The sequence below is a fragment of the Scyliorhinus torazame genome, chromosome 21 (assembly GCF_047496885.1).
Source record: "Scyliorhinus torazame isolate Kashiwa2021f chromosome 21, sScyTor2.1, whole genome shotgun sequence".
Classification (NCBI taxonomy): Eukaryota; Metazoa; Chordata; class Chondrichthyes; order Carcharhiniformes; family Scyliorhinidae; genus Scyliorhinus; species Scyliorhinus torazame.
The window spans coordinates 287,741-304,259 of record NC_092727.1 but is presented as its reverse complement, the minus strand read 5'-3'; the positions used below and the strand labels follow the sequence as shown (position 1 = coordinate 304,259).

Below are 16,519 nucleotides of genomic sequence, written 5' to 3'. Positions count from 1 at the left end.
TTCTGTCCCTAAGGGAAACTAAGGGAAGATTTATCCCTGAATGCTTTGCAACAATTAACCACGGTTACGTTAATAACATTAGCAGAAATGTTGGAATTCGAGTTAGTAGTTTAAAAAGCAGACAAAATTGAGGCAATATCTCAGGAAATAAAAAGAGGAAAGTTAATTCAGATAGCAATTCAGTTGAGTTGGCTAGAATTTAGTGACAGATGAAGCTTGAATTGGAAGAATAAATGGACATGCGAAAGTTTGAACTAGAAGTTCTGGAGAGAGAAGTTAGCATGGAAGGAAAGAGAAAGAGATAGAGATTCAAAGAGAAAGGCTTGGATTATATGGTGAAGGAGGATAGAAAAATAAACCTTATGAAAATGAACAGCCTTTAAGCTATAATGAAGTGGAGGAAGGAAGGAGCAAGTTCTCGCCAAGGTGGTCAGATGATAGTGTAAACGACAGGGTTGGGTCAAAAACACCAACATGATTGTACTATCAAAAGATTGATCATGTGAAGGCAGGTTGTTGCCGTCTCAGTGGTACTGGTGCAAATATTGAGCATTTCCAGAGAAAACTGCATTAGAAAGCGAAACTTGTGAAAACCAACTGCTTCTAATGTTTTTATAGCGGAGTAAAAAGAGAGTCGTGAAGGATTATAAGGGATTTATATTTGATGGGGAAGACACTCCATTTTTGTCCAAGGAAGAATCTATAAAGATTGTTCTTATCTGTAATATTGATTCAGACCAAAGCTTGTTAGCAAAAGATTTAGGCCTTCAAACGTTTTAATGATGTATTAATATGGGGTATTGATGGCAGTGTGTACCCATCCCATTGTGCAGAATCAATTTGAATTGTGCGCTGGTAAATGAGTCTATAGTTGGTGTTGTTTATAAATTACTCATTAAAGATGTAGATTTTACATCCATGTTTTTCGATAATCCGGGATTACGTGCCACAGTTAAAGAATGGTTCCGAAGAGTAAAAACTCTTAATTTATCGGTGATCCAGTTAAGAAACAAACTGATGCAAGGAAAAATACTGATGGAACTCGAGTGATTGACGGTACATAGGCAGCAAAGGTGTCTGCAGAATTTCCAGAATCAAAATTAGTCACAGAAAGGCCTTAAACCTCAGGTGACCCTATAAGATTAATGATAGTTAACACCGAATTAAGTGCACCCGTCAGTGATGAGAGAGCACATGAAGTGTTAATGCCAGTCAGTGTTGGGATACAGAATACAGCTGCAAAATAACCAGACAACTGGACTGAGTTCAAAAGGCCAGTCACAACTTCAAAATGATTGAAATAAAGTAATTTGTGAATTGTGTGGAAGACTCAAAGTATTAGAAAGAAAACGGAGGTCCAAAACAAGGAAGGCGAAACTGAAAGATTTTAACACAACAAAAAAAAAAAAAATCAAACATTTTTGCTTGAACATAAGCATCTCAAGAACATTCTTGGATTGCCAATGATTTTGACCAAAGGAGGATCGAGTTGGTGGCGCAAAATGCCAAATGTGACTTGTCTCAAAGATTAGCTCAATGGAGCGAGAACATGACAATTTAATTAGTCTTCACTGGACTTTCTTTGTAGAGTTAAACAATGAGAAAGCTACAGACATGACGGGCAATGAGTTTGAAAAGCTGAAATTTGCACAGATTGTTTTAAAAATTGAACTTTTCACCAGTGTACATTGAAAAATCTCCTTTGTAGATGGAACTAAAACACTGGGGCAGCACGGTAGCACAAGTGGCTAGTACTGTGGCTTCACAGCGCTAGTCTGCATGTTTTCCCCGTGTCTGCGTGGGTTTCTTCCGGTTGCTCCGGTTTCCTCCCACAGTCCAAAGACGTGCAGGTTAGGTGGATTGGCCATGATAAATTGCCCTTAGTGACCAAAAAAAGGTTAGGAGGGGTTATTGGGTTACGGGGATAGGGTGGAAGTGAGGGCTTAAGTGGGTTAGTGCAGACTCGATGGGCCGAATGGCCTCCTTCTGCACTGTATGCTCTATGTTCTATGTAATCCTCAAAAGTAACATTTCCCTCCTTAATTGGAATGGGATTCATGGATATGGAATTCAGCAGAGTTGGTGAACTTGTAAAGCTGATTGGACAACTAGGGGGTTGGGGTTGATTCGTGTCTATTGCGTGCTGTTTTGAAAGTAGTAATATAAGAAATGGCATATTTTCTTTTTGGCAAGAAGTGTTTGCTATATCTAGTTCATGATTTATTTTATTATTTTAAGAGATAATTTGGGGTTCCGGGAACGCTATTGTAAAAGGCAAGGTAATTAAAATGCTGGATTCTAGAAACTGCCAGAACATCAAAAGAAATTGCCGTTCAAAAGGTTACGCATGTTTGTTTAATAGTCAGAATAGCAGAGAACTATAAAACATATGGGCTTACTTAACTACAAAACTGCAGGCTGAAATCCTGACAGTTAGGGAAATCCAGAGGGATGTGTGTATTTTGGAAATTAAGAGAAAAAATAATTTAAAAACATTCAATAAACCCTGAAAGGGTTGTAAACTCCATTTACCTCATCAGATCAAACAAGAAATTATAAATGAGGGGTAATCTGAAGATGGGTTTAAGGACATTGTAAGGGAGATGTGAAGAAGCTCTTTGGTTTCAATGTATCTGGTTGTTTGCTGGAAAAATTAGCTGTAATTTGGACATCATATGTTTGCAGCTCACCAAGAGATAGATGAAGTAAACGATAGCTAGGCCTGTGCTGGAAGCATAATAAAATCAAAACTAACTTAATCATTGACTGCATTAATGCCTTAATCTCAGTTTGAAACTAATGGAAGACTCTACAGTGGTCCTCCACAGAGCCCTGTGCCAAAGAAATTAACAAGCAAATAAGCACGGAAGTATGGAAAAGTAACCCGACAAGTGAATGAGGTATCCACAGTCAAGAGACGGTAAATTATGTTTTACTGAGAATAATTGGGAGCTGAAGGGAATTCTCAACGGACTGTGGCATACTCATGGGTGGTCCCTATAGAAGTAAATAACCTTACTTATAAGAGAATTTTGGGGGAAAAGATGTAAACCTGAGTGCATAACATACATAGTTACAAATCATATTAAGTTAATTGTATCCATTTTGTTTAAATCTTTTATGTACAACAAAGTTTTGTGTTTCTGTTTAAAAAAACATCTTTTGGCGAACATCTATTGGTTAAAAGGTGTGCCCCAGATTTTCAAATGCTAATGGTTCCTAACTGATCATCACAATGACATTGCCAGGATAAAGGATGGTTAGCTGAATTAAGATATTATTTTCAGTACATTCAGAACAGAGCTATTAAATAAAAGCAAAATACCGATGCTGGAAATCCAAAATAAGTCATTTGTACTCAAAGCGTTAACTCTGCTTCTCTCTGCACAGATACTGCCAGACCTGCTGCATTTCCCTGCGTTTTCTGGTTTAACTTCTGTTAAATGAAATCTTGACTCCCTCTCGTCCACTAATGTAATATCTCACCAAACAGGAAATAATAAAGCTTTGTTTCATAGAATTTATTGTGCTGCAAAGCTGCAAAGTTCAGGTATTTTGCCTATCCCAATATTCAAAAAATAATAATTTTCAGTTTTGATAAAAGGGTCATTGACCTGACACATTAACGCTGTTTTTATATCCACAGATGCTGCCAGATCCAAGTGTTTCCACTTGTTTTTGTTTCTAATTCAGGTCTCCAGCACAGTACTGTGTTTGTAACTCAGGAAACCTTTAATCTAGATAGATAATCATGTGTATGAGTCTGAATGTTCTCTGCATAACTACAAATGGTATTTAGAATTTAGCATATTTAGTTTGAAAATAGTATTTTGTATTCCAAGCATAGACAAGAAATGATCCAATTACGTGTCATACCTGAATTATGAAGATTAACTGATCGTAGGTTTTGGAAAAGTCGTGCCAGAGTTCCGTGAGAGTCTGTGATGTTGATGAGGTTGTTGTTTGCCAGGATTAATGTGTTCAGACCTGGGAACATTTGTCCAAGTTTGTGCACCTCGGCCCAGTCAGTAATATTATTATCAGTGATATGTAGAAGTCGAAGTGATGGGTAGGAGCAGGGTGACAGTAATATTGCCCTGTAGTCATTAAAGCAAAGGAAGAGCTCCTCTAACCTGCATTAAAGGGACAAAGAGAAACAAGGGTGCAAGAAAGATCAAGAGTGAGAGCAAAATAGAAAAAAGAAACAGCAGACCAAAAGATAATAGGAGTGAACGGAAAAGGAAATAGACAAAGGGAAACAGTTAGTTTCATAAATATACACGATGCAGGTTCAGAAATTAAAACCCTTCAAAACCAAAAATTTGAATAAACTAGTAAACCTAAAATTCCTTTTACACAATGATCGCTAAGTTTACATTTTGTGATCCATAGTTGACATTTTTTACATACATGGGACATGTAAACATATAAACACGAGGCACCAACAATTTCTATCTTGATTCGAATCGTAAACAAACTATTGTTAAGACAACATAATATAGGAATTTCAAACAGTAAACTAAAACCAAAAAACTAGAGGTAGAATGATGGAGTGATTAGATTAGACGAAAGAGGGCTTTTTTGAGAATCCTGTGCTTTTGGGGACACTGGGAACATAGTTTTCATTAAAGTAGGATACTCCTCTGAAGTGTAAACTGATTTTACAATACATTTTATACAATTATCAGGAGTATGCATTCAAAAGATAAATAATGAAATTGAACTTTTTATATTTACAGTACTAGGACAACTTAATGTTGCTGCAAAAGCACAGAACAACAAACTAACTATACAGAAATAAACTAACAGATTATAGTGAACCAAGAACAGAGTTAGAGTACAGGCTTATACCGAAAATCCTTCATCATTCTACACTCACAAGCATAAAGATACAGGGATCAAGCAACAGTTTGAATTCCAAGCTGTCAATCAAACATTTATAAGTCACTGTTTGTATCTGCTTTCAAAATCTATGAAAAAAATCCCCAATTATCCATCCCCTTCACAGAGCTACAGAAATTAATTTTCTTCTTTGAGAAGTCCAGTTGAGGGGTTGCGGCTGCACTGCCTTACAAAGCAGCTAAATAAAAAGTTTGCTGTACATGCTGCTATCTGACATCGCAGTGCTTTCAAACACCTTGTACTTGTTACAGAAGTCATTTGTGGACTGCCTTGCAACATTGCAGAACGGGGAGCTCATTCATCTTCCTATTCAAGTTTGGTGCACAGCAGGGAAAGACCAGGAAGAAAAGGGGCAAGAACAAAATAAGAAATTCCTTAAAATGAAAGGCCAAAAAACAAATTTATTACAATTAATAGTCAGGAGAGTGGTTTTACACAGTAAAGTCTTTAGTATTACTTGAAAACGCTCAGTAGAAAAAGTTCTTTGAGGAGATTGATGGTGACATTCGATTGCAAGCATGTTCACCACCTGAATGAGAGCTCAACAATATCTTGCTGTCAATACCAGTTAAGGAACTGACTGATGGAGATGCATGGGACTGATCTTGGTAGACCAGCTCTCTGCCCTTCAATATGTCTAGAGAGATAACTCACTCAATTAAAAGCACCAATAGTTAAAGCTGAAATAAGCAGCTACCAACCTGAAAAATTGTAGCACAGGCCAATGTCCTACTCTGCCATTAGCTGCTGCAAGATAGGGATTTTTGCATGCACCTACTCAGTATTTATACACCTACACAGACTCAAATCAGTGATGTTCCAGTGTCAGGGAAGAGATAAAGGAAAGCACCAGGAAACTGGCAGTGAGCAAGCACACCATGTTACTGCGCCTTAGTTTATACAGAGCAATCAGGGATGGGCACCAAATGCTGACCTTGGATGGGATGTGGGCATTGCTGGCAAGAGACATGGTAGCTCACATTTTCCCAACACCTCGAAGGCCATTAAGGGCCAAGCCAGAAACCTCCGGCTGGTTAATCAGTTAAGAATTAGAAGAAAATTCACGGCTGCCGCACAGCGCCAGGGACCCGGGTTCAATTCTGGCCTTGGGTGACTGTCTGTGTGGAGTTTGTACATTCTCCCCGTGTGTGCGTGGGTTTCCTCCGGGTGCTCCGGTTTCCTCCCACAGTCCAAAGATGTGCAGATTAGGCAGGGTTATGGGGATGGGGTGGGGGAGTCGGCCTAGGCAGGGGGCTGTTTCAGAGGGCCAGTATAGACACGATGGGCTGAATGGCCTCCTTCTGCACTGTATATATTCTATTCTATGCCCAACGTTGAGTTGCTAGAGTAATGAATATCTATAATGTGTGGCTGCTTTCAAGATGCATTTGTGTTAGTTTATAAAATGCATTGAGCTGTTAGAACAGAAGTATACTATTGTGAAGAATCTGTACAAAATAAAACATATCAAAGAGACAGCCATGCACTTTGAGACACTGAAGTGGTGTCTAGACATTATTCTTCAAACGCTGACATCTAGAGGTGGGATATTGTACTTCAAAAGAAAGCATGCTGCACAATTCAATGGCTCACATTTACCTAATGCCTAGAAGGCCCTGAAGGGGCAGTCAGAAACCTCTGGGAAACACGCGGGCCGAGCGGGCGGGCGCGAGAGAGACAGCCAGGCAGAGACAAATTTGGAAACGAGAGCACAGTATTCAGAGTGGAGTGATGGGTGCAGGATGTGGGGCGGGGGGGAAGGGAGAAAGCAGGGAAGGGAGAAAGCAGGGAAGGGGAAAACTAAGCTGGTTAGAAAGGAGGATGCAAGGGGAAACAGTTGTGCACACAAGAGCAGAAATAAATTTATCTAAATACAAAGTTGAGGAAAGTGTTTGCTGGGTGTGAAACTACATTACATGGCTGCAAGTGAATTGAAAATATCAAAAACAGTAAAGATTGTGAGGATGGAGGGTTAGATAAGTTAGATATTTGGTTGGCAAAGAGGATTCTCAGTTAGAAACTGAAAAAGACCATAAAGGAGAGAAGGAATAGAAACAAATGGTTGAGAAATGAAAGATTTAGGGAGGAACATGCATTAGCTTCGAGTTCCTACCCTGGTAACTCCTGCAGCAAGATGTGAATAGTTTCCCATGAAACCTTGGTGTTGTTGAGGACGAGTCGCTGTATTTGGGAGAACGAAGCAGCACAAGTTGGATCTAAGCTGGCCTCAGTCAGAGGATTCGAGGTGAGGTTCAGAAAGGTCAGCTTGGCAAGATTTGATACAATTTTACTGATCTACAAAACACAAGAAAGGCAGAGTTGCAGAAGACTGTCAGAAACATGAAGTGGCCTGTGATGAACTAATTTCTGTCAAAATGTTGAACAAATTACCGAGCTTGTTCATAGAATTTACAGTGCAGAAGGAGGCCATTCGGCCCACTGAGTCTGCACCGGCCCTTGGAAAGAGCACATTACTTAAGCCCACACCTCCACCCTATCTCCGTAACCCAGTAATCCCACCTAACTTTTTTGGACACCAAGGGCAATTTAGCATGGCTAATCCACCTAACCTGTACATCTTTGAACTGCGGGAGGAAACCGGAGCACCCGGAGGAAACACGTGGACACCGCACAGCTTCAGGCTGATAAAGCTTCAAACACCACTTCTTTGCCACAGTTGCCTTCCCACAATGGGTAGAAACATTTCAGAAATTTGGATTGTATTGCAAATTGGGATTTCAGTACAATAGCGTGTTAGTGACTGTAACCTACTTTGGATAGATGTATTTTGGAAAGTGTTTCATACATTTTTTCCCACAAATAGATGCCCAATCCAAAATCAACACTGTAGATCAATGACTTTCTGCTCAAGCTCCATTGTCCCACTTTACAAGTTTCTTGCTATACCTTCCTAATCTCAATTCCTGCTATGTTTTCAATCTGATGCCTATTCTTTCAAAGCCTTGACATCTTATCACAATTGAGCTTCATGTCCATTTCTCCACTTCACTCTTCAATTGGCCAAAGTCACCAGCAATATCCTCGTGATTTCCATAGATCACACTTAGTTGGACTTTAGGCATTAGTCTATAATGCGGGCCAGTGTTAAATGTATTATTGAAATCCAGCTGGTTAGGACACACTATCTCCCACATCTATTAGGTCTCTCATCTCCAAAGAAATCTAGTAAATTAATCAAGTACAACCCCCACTCGTGAAACCATGTCAGCCACATCATATTAGCCCAGATCCCAATGAAGCACTTTCTTGAGGTAAGGATTGAAAGGTCAATAATTTAATGTTTGATACTTCACAATGTAGCATGGTTACAGCACAGGAAGTGCCATTTGGTCTATTGTGTCTGGGTTGGCTCTCTGCGAGGCCAACTCTGTTAGTTCCCCTGGATAAAAGCAAATTACTGCGGATGCTGGAGTCTGAAACCACAAGAGAAAATGCTGGAAAATCTCAGCCAGTCTGACAGCATCTGTAGGGTGAGAAAAGAGCTAACGTTTCGAGTCCAGGTGACCCTATGCCCTTTCTCCCTAGCTGTTAGTTCCCCAATGGCCAAGATACTAAATCAGACGCGTAACGTTTTTTAAGTTTTAAGATTGTGCAGAAAGATCAATTTGTTTCAGGAGTAATAATATCACAAATAGGGCTTGGTTATTTTATAAACAAAACTTTTATTATAAAAAAAACAACAGGAAACAATATTTAAACTTTTACTTCACACTACAGATTCCATGCAGTTTCTTAACCTTAACACTAGTTACTTCCAACTAAACATCATTTTTCATGAAAATACAGCTCTCGTTCCACTTCGACATTTAGAGCCAAGGCACCACTTGTATTTAGGAAGCAATCCTTTTTCTGTGCGGAACATTCGGTCAGAACTCTTTTCCAAAGCTGTCTCTCTGTGACCTCTCTGATACTGCTTACATCCTTTCCTGTATAACAGATTTAATGACCTGCTCACATCCTTCTCTGTTCCAAATAAGCTCTCTCTCTCTAAGCTCCACACAGCCCTTCAAACAAAGGTCCTCCTCTGGAATGTCCAGGCTGGAACAGACTGTAATTAGGCTGTGTTATAACCTACATGGGACTCAACCAACTGGAGATGATTGTTCCCTCGTGCTGATTGGGCTGTGAGTTAACCAGCACTAGTATAACAGGTCAGCTGCTGTAGCAGCTGACAGAAAGGAGTAAGGATCCTGAGATGTGTAACTGGGTCTTGTGTAAATACTGCTGTTATGCTGAATAAATGCATTTCTTATGAACTCTTCAGACTCCCCCTTTGCCGTTTACTTCAGGCTGCTTGATTGCCCACTCCCATTTACACAAAAGACCAGAACTAAGCCATTCATGCGCACCTTGCCTTCCATCGATAGATGATTAGGTCATCAGACTGTTAATAAGATAACGGCTGATCATGCAGGATTGTCCCGAAAGACGATGGATTTACCGTGAATCCTGTATGCATTCAGAGAATCCCTAAAGTGCAGAAGGAGGTCATTCGACCAATCAAGTCTACATTAACCCTTTGACAGAGCACCCTACCTAGGCTCTCACCCTATCCTCATAACCCGACTTAACCTTTTGGACATTCCACAATGGGACATGGGGGACTTCAATATGCAGGTGGACTGGGAAAATCAGGTTGGTCGTGGATCTCAAGAAAAGGAATTTGTGGAATGTCTAAGAGATTTTTTTTGGAGTAGCTTGTGACAGAGTCTACTCGGGAACAGGCAATTCTCGATTTGGTATGGGTAATGATGCAGACTTGATTAGGGAACTTAAGGTGAAAGAATATACGCAGCAGTATGAGAGGAAGAAGCTGGAATCAGATGTAACGGTATTACAATTATAACCTATTTACCTCGTACCAGTCTTGTAGATTGTTATCAGACAGGTCAAGTTCAAAGACATGCGAGCAGAAGGCAGCAATATCACTTTCCTTTCCAGCGGTGGTAATTCCACAACCATCCAGCACAAGAATAGTTGGGAGATTCAGACGTGCTAAAGGTAATGAAATAATTAAATACATTTGGATTAATTCTGAACAGAAACAAACGCAAGTAACTATTAATAACAGATTAGTGAAATGATACACCTATCCTTATTTGCTACCTGTGTGGGTAAGCAATGACTGGGAAAGTAAAGAAACTTGAAGGTTTTACTGGTCTTCAAATGTTGGCAGAAGCTGCCTGCAAGAGCACGGCCTGCAGCATGTAATCAAGAAGGCAAATGAAATGCTATCCATTATTACAAAAGAAGTTGAACAAGGAAGAATGTCACGCTCCAGCTATACAGGGCATTGGCGATATTACATCTCCAATGCTGTGTGCAGTTTTGGTCTCCTTATTTAAGAAAAGATATAAGTGCATTTGAGACAGTTCAGGGAGGTTTACTAGATTGATAGCTGGAATCAGCAGTTGTCTCATGAGGATAGGTTAGACTGGTTGGGCTTATTCCCACTACAGTTTAGAAGAATGAGGAGTGAATTGATTGATGTATCCAATATTCTGAATGGTGTTGACATGGTTGAAAGGATGTTTCCTCTGGGTGACTCCAGAACTAGGGGCACTGTTTTAAAATGAGGGGTCATCCTTATAGGACAGAGATGAGGAGAATTTTCTTCTCTCAGGAGGGTTGTGCAACATTGGAACTGTCATTTCAGAAGGCAATGGAAGTGGGATCACTGAATATTTGTAAGGTAGAGCTAGATTGATTTGTGTTGGGCAAGGGAATCAAAGATTATCGGGGCTAATAGAGGAATGTGGAACACAAACAGGTCAGCCACGATCTTACTGAAAAGCAGAACAGGTTCAATGGGTTGAATGGCTTACTCCTACTCGTATGTAGGCATCTGAGATGGTGAGTTTGAGAGCATGTATTGAGTCTCATTTACCTTTCAAGGGTGAGCCCTGTGGCCCTCCAGAGATGTGGATGCCAATGCCCATTCCTCGTCGATAAGGGAAGTTTTCTGGGCTGTACTTCTCACAAATAACCTCAACAAAACTACGTCCACGAGTATGACTCATCTTCCAAATGGTAACAGTAATCTGTAGATTGGAATGACACAAGAGATTCTGTTAACGATATCTCTACCCAAACTAGTTAATGAGCTCGAGTCCAAAATACCAATTTAATATTTGAAATGCTACATGTTTATCATATCTGTAAGCTACATCTATCGACTTAAAATGTTAAAGATCATGCAATCTGTCTTATAAACTCAAAGGCATTAAATTAATGATTAAGCACAGAATTTCTAACCACTACCTGCACAGTGGTGAACCTTAGCCATAAAGCTGATTGTGCTTTCTCTTTCACACTGTACGATTCTGTGATAAAAGCAACCGGGTGTCACTGGACACATTTTCATTTGACCGTGCATTTAAAATGGGGACTTTTTACAGTTTCAAACAAGCATTATAAATGAGAGTAATTTATTCCACTGTATGCAAGTAGAAAAAAAATGAAACTATTAACTGCAGTCAGCCCACTTTCATTAGCAATATTTTTAGCCGAAATTATTGAAGGATGTGTTTTCTGTGAAAATAAATAATTATCCTATAATAGGATAACATTTTAAAAATAAATTTAGAGTACCCAATTCATTTTTTCCAATTAAGGGACAAATTAGCGAGGCCAATCCACCTACCCTGCACATCTTTGGGTTGTGGGGGTGAGACACACGCAGACACGGGGAGAATGTGCAAACTCCACACGGACAGTGACCCAGAGCCGGGATCAAACCCAGGTCCTCAGTGCCGTAGGCAGCAGTGCTAACCATTAAGGCACCATGCTCCATAATAGGATATCTTCTAATGCTCAATATATTTATAAACTTTCAGTGGAAGCATTTGCATTACAATAAAATGTGTGCAACTATCAGCTTGGAGAACCAAAATGGTCTTGAAAATAATCAGATGCTACCAAAAGCAGATGCAATTGAGTTCTGACAGGGGAGGCGAAAGATCGCAAATGAAGTGACCAGAGATGAGTTACCCTATTTCCAAGAGCAGGAAACATACAATCAGACAAACCCAGAGCTTTCAACATTGGGGCAACGTTAGGAATGACATTTAGAACTGTGGACGATAGAAAACTTAAAATTGCCGAGGAAACACATTGTCACCATCTGAAACACAATAGACACCATAATCTATCTGGGAAGATATTTCTCCAAATTTTTTAATGTACAACTGCTATTTCTGCGTAGGAATCTGCACCTAGTTCAGCTTTTTAGAGAAAAATAATTTGCATTTAACACTTCATGTTACATAGAATTACACAGCATAAACTACACAAAACAGGTCATGTTGGCCATTATGCTGCGCTTGAGCCTCCTCCCATCTTTCCTCCTCTACCAACATAACCATCTACTCCCTCATGGACTTATCTAACTTCCCTTAATTGTCATCTATACTATTCCCCTCGCCCACTCTCTGCGGTAGTGAGGATTTGGAACTTAGTACTTGGCAGATGAAGAAACCTCTCCTGAATTCACTGATGTACGAGCAAGGTGAAGGCCTCTCGGGCCTGCTTCGCCATTTAATATCATGGCTGATCTCAAACCTCAAATCTGCTTCCTGCCTACCCCAATAACCTACCATACCCTGGTTTACCAAGCATCCATCCACCTCTGCCTTAAAAGTATTCAAAGATTCTGCTCCCACAGCTTTTTCAGGAAGAGAGTTCCAAAGAATCTCAAGCTCAGTGAAAATATTTCACCTCAACCCAGTTTTAAATGGGTGAACCCTTATTTTTAAACAGTGATCCTAGTTCTAGATTCTCCCACAAGAGGGAACATCCTCTCCACATCCACAATGTCAACACCCCTCAGGATCTTGTATGTTTCAATCAAGCCACCTCTTATTCTGTCAAACTCCAGCAGATAGAAGCTTAGCCTATCAGCACTTTCCTCATTAGGCAACCCACCCATTTCAGGTATCAAACCTTCTCTGAACTGTTTCCAATGCATTTACATCCTTCCTCAAATAAGGTGACTAATACTGTACAAGTGCTCTAAATGTAGTTTCGCTCGTGCTCTGTATAACTGAAGTATAGCCTCCTCCTTGTATTCAATTCCCCTCATAATAAATGATAATTCTAATGAGTTTTGCCGATTACCTGAATACTAGCCCTTTTGTGATTCATAAACTAGAACACCCAGATCCCCCTCCATCTCAGAACTCTGCAATCCCTCATTATTTAAATGCTTCCCACCCCCCGCAATTCTGTTACAGGTTAGGAAGACAGTTGGCCCATCATGTCTGCACCAGCTCTCCAAACAAGCATCATCACTTTGTGCCATTCCCCATTGTTTGAATTGAATCTGCCTCCACCACACATCCAGGCCGTGCAATCCAGACCAGAACCTCTGGCTCCGTGAAAGTTTTTTCTCATCATATTTGCATCTTTTGCAAATCACTTTAAATCTGTGCCCTCTTGTTCCCAATCCTTTTCCGAGCAGGAACAATTACTCCTGATCTACTCTCTAACCCCCTCATGATTTTGAACATCTCTATCAAATCCTCTCAGCCTTCTTCTCTTCAAGCCAAACACTCCCAACCTCTCCAATCTATCCTCATAACTGAAGCTTCTCATCCCTGGAACCACTCTCTCCAATGTGTTCACATACTTCCTGTAGCGTGGCCCCCAGAACTGTACACAATATTCCAGCTGAGGTCTAACTAGTGTCAGCATAACCTCCTTCTACTCTACGACCCTATTAATAAAATCCAGTATATGATAGTTTTTATTAACTGCTTTACAAACCTTCCTGTTGTTTGGAGCTGTGCAACATTCAGGGTGCACCTGCACTCCACTGCTGACAAAAGTGATCAGTGTTGCAATCTGTGCTGTGGTAGGTGCAGGTATAGATAATGCTGGGCAGCTGACATCTTTGGTGATAATCAGGTCAAGGTGGTGCCAATGGCCATGGTACCATTTGGCGATGTTTGCCCTGAAAAAAAGTATTGGTGATGCAGAGCTCATTCGTGGCAAAGTCAAGAAGCCTTTGTCCCTGATTTTGCCCTCCCCATGATGACCAAGGTACATTGACCATAAACCTCTACCCAACCCAATACACAGTGCATGAATAACTTCTCATCATTTTGGAATGTGACTCAGAATGGCCATCATAGAATAGGTGTTTGTCTGACAAGTTGGCATTCAAGGTTAGTGCACGAGTACATATGATGTTAACAGTGCAAGGAAGACAAATGTAGTTTTACGGGAATTACATTTGTATTGGTAAACCTTAGAAATAAGGTATAGCTTGAAGTGTTTAATTTAATGTTTCTGTGGCAAAACCTACAGTTAGATTCTTGCTGGACAAAGGTGTTTGTTGTGGAAGTTGGTTCTGTTCCAACTGTCTCTTTATTGTGCTTAGAAAGGACTACGACGTTGCTACTTAGCAACAGGAGGCCACTTTCCAGAGGGAAGGAGTTTCCTTTGTTCTTAGTTTTAGCCAGAGCTCTTAACTCTGCAAGAAAGACTGGGCAGGACAGTCCTAAAGTACAAGTTACAGTCCAGATAACCAGGGAATTGAGACAGAAATGTTTAAAAATTAAAAAAATATAAGACTACCCAATTATTTTTTTCCAATTAAGGGGCAATTTAACGTGGCTAATTCACCAACCCTGCACATTTGGGGTTGTGGGGGTGAAACCCACACAGACACAGGGGGAATGTGCAAACTCCACACGGACAGTGATCCAGGGCCGGGATCGAGCCTGGGTCTTTGGCACCGTGAGGCAGCAGTGCTAACCACTGCCCCACCGTGCCATCCGAAAGAGTTTAAGAAATGAAGTGAGCACAGATCAAGGTGTTGTTCAGTTTACTCTTCCTTGAAATCTTCTAAGTGTTCACAGTTAAAAGACAATTGCAGTAATCATATTTAAAGTGGGACAGCAGCCTTCAAAGGTAAAACAAACATCTGATGCTATTTTAATATAGTCTGGGAATGATGAGTTAAAGCAATTATGAGCAGTTTGCTCAGCAGTAAAAACAAAGAAATCCTAAATGTATGTGTAAAATCCTGGACTGGATTCGCTGTTAAAAGTGAAGCTGAGGCTTTGTTTAAAGTGTTATTTGGAAAACCTATTAAGGATTTCAGAATACAAAGCACTAACGGAGAGACAATTTAAAAGTGTATCTTTGGGAGTGGCGTTTGGAAATTTGCACATGATAACCCTGGAAAGGGGAAGGGCATGGGGATTCTGGAAAGGCATCCACAAATATTCACCTGGGATTCAGAGAGGAGAGTATATTTCCCACTGGTGTTCTTAAAAGGGGCTGTGTGTTAATGAGACCATTCTTGATTAATAAGGGGATCAGGGGTTATGGGGAGAAGGCAGGAGAATGGGGATGAGAAAAATATCAGCCATGATTGAATGGCGGAGCAGACTCGATGGGCCGAGTGGCCTAATTCTGCTCCGATGTCTTATGGTCTTAAGATGTGCTTTGTAAATAGTTGAGGGCTTGAAGGCAATGTAGTCGGGTAAAGCTCCAGGGCCGGACGGGTATCCGGTGGAATTCTATAAGTTCTTGGGGATTTTAGGGTCGTTGCTGGTCAAGGTTTTCAATGAGGCAAGGGACAGAGGGGTGCTGCCCCCGACGATGTCACAGGCCACTATTTCGTTGATATTGAAGCGGGACAAGAACCTGGAGCTATGCGGGTCATATAGGCCGATCTCACTGCTTAATGTGGACGCCAAGTTGCTGGCCAAAATTTTGGCCTCCAGGATTGAGGATTCTGTGCCGGATGGGATTATGGAGGATCAAACCGGGTTTGTCAAGGGCAGGCAGTTGGTGGCCAATATAAGGCTGCTCAATGTGATTATGATGCCCCCGGAGAGTAGGGAAGTTGAGGTAGTTGTGGCAATGGATGCGGAAAAGGCGTTCGACCGGGTGGAGTGAGACTATTTATGGGAGGTGCTGGGACGATTTGGGTTCGGTAGGGGCTTTATCGACTGGGTCAGGCTATTGTACCAGGCCCCGTAGGCTAGTGTAAGGACGACCTCGGACTATTTTAGCCTGTACCGGGGGACAAGACAGGGATGTCCCCTCTCCCCACTGCTGTTTGCGTTGAGCCGCGGTCAATTGCTCAGAGCTTCATGGGGCTGGAAGGGTCAGGAGGGTCGGCTGAAGGAGCTGCCGTTTAGGTTAGTGCGGGGACAGTTTCAGGCACTTACGGATACAAGTGGCACGCGACTGGGGCCGGTTACACAAGTTGAACTTGTCCTGGTCGAACAGATGAAGGGCGAGTTTCGGAGATGCGATGCGCTCCCGCTGGCTGGGAGAGTGCAGACGGTCAAAATGACGGTCCCTACCGAGATTTTTATTCTTATTTCAGTGTCTCCCAATTTTCATCCGTGGTCCTTTTTTAAGAGGGAGAACAAAATCATCCTGGGCTTTGTGTGGGCGGGTAAGTTGCCGCGAGTGAAGAAGGGATGCTCGAGCGCAATCTAGGGGAGGGGGGGCTTGCGCTGCTGAATTTCAGTAATTATTACTGGGCGGCTAACATAGCCATGGTAAGGAAGTGGGTGGTGGGGGCGGGGTCAGTTTGGGACCGGATGGAGGCAGCTACATGTAGGGGGCACCAGTC

The 16,519-nt window shown here is 41.3% G+C and overlaps 1 protein-coding gene across 1 annotated transcript in view; it reads right to left on the bottom strand.

Moving 5' to 3' along the window:
- LOC140398080 (tubulin-specific chaperone cofactor E-like protein) overlaps nucleotides 1-13,868 on the bottom strand; it is a 93,383-nt gene extending 79,515 nt beyond the window's left edge. The window contains exons 1-5 of the mRNA XM_072486288.1: nucleotides 13,687-13,868; nucleotides 10,811-10,964; nucleotides 9,779-9,918; nucleotides 7,016-7,197; nucleotides 3,877-4,133 (exon numbers count right to left, since the gene is read on the bottom strand). Coding sequence (XP_072342389.1) covers nucleotides 3,877-4,133; nucleotides 7,016-7,197; nucleotides 9,779-9,918; nucleotides 10,811-10,943 — 712 coding nt within the window. The 5' untranslated portion in view covers nucleotides 10,944-10,964; nucleotides 13,687-13,868. The remainder of the gene's footprint in view (nucleotides 1-3,876; nucleotides 4,134-7,015; nucleotides 7,198-9,778; nucleotides 9,919-10,810; nucleotides 10,965-13,686) is intronic.
- Nucleotides 13,869-16,519: the final 2,651 nt, after the last annotated feature.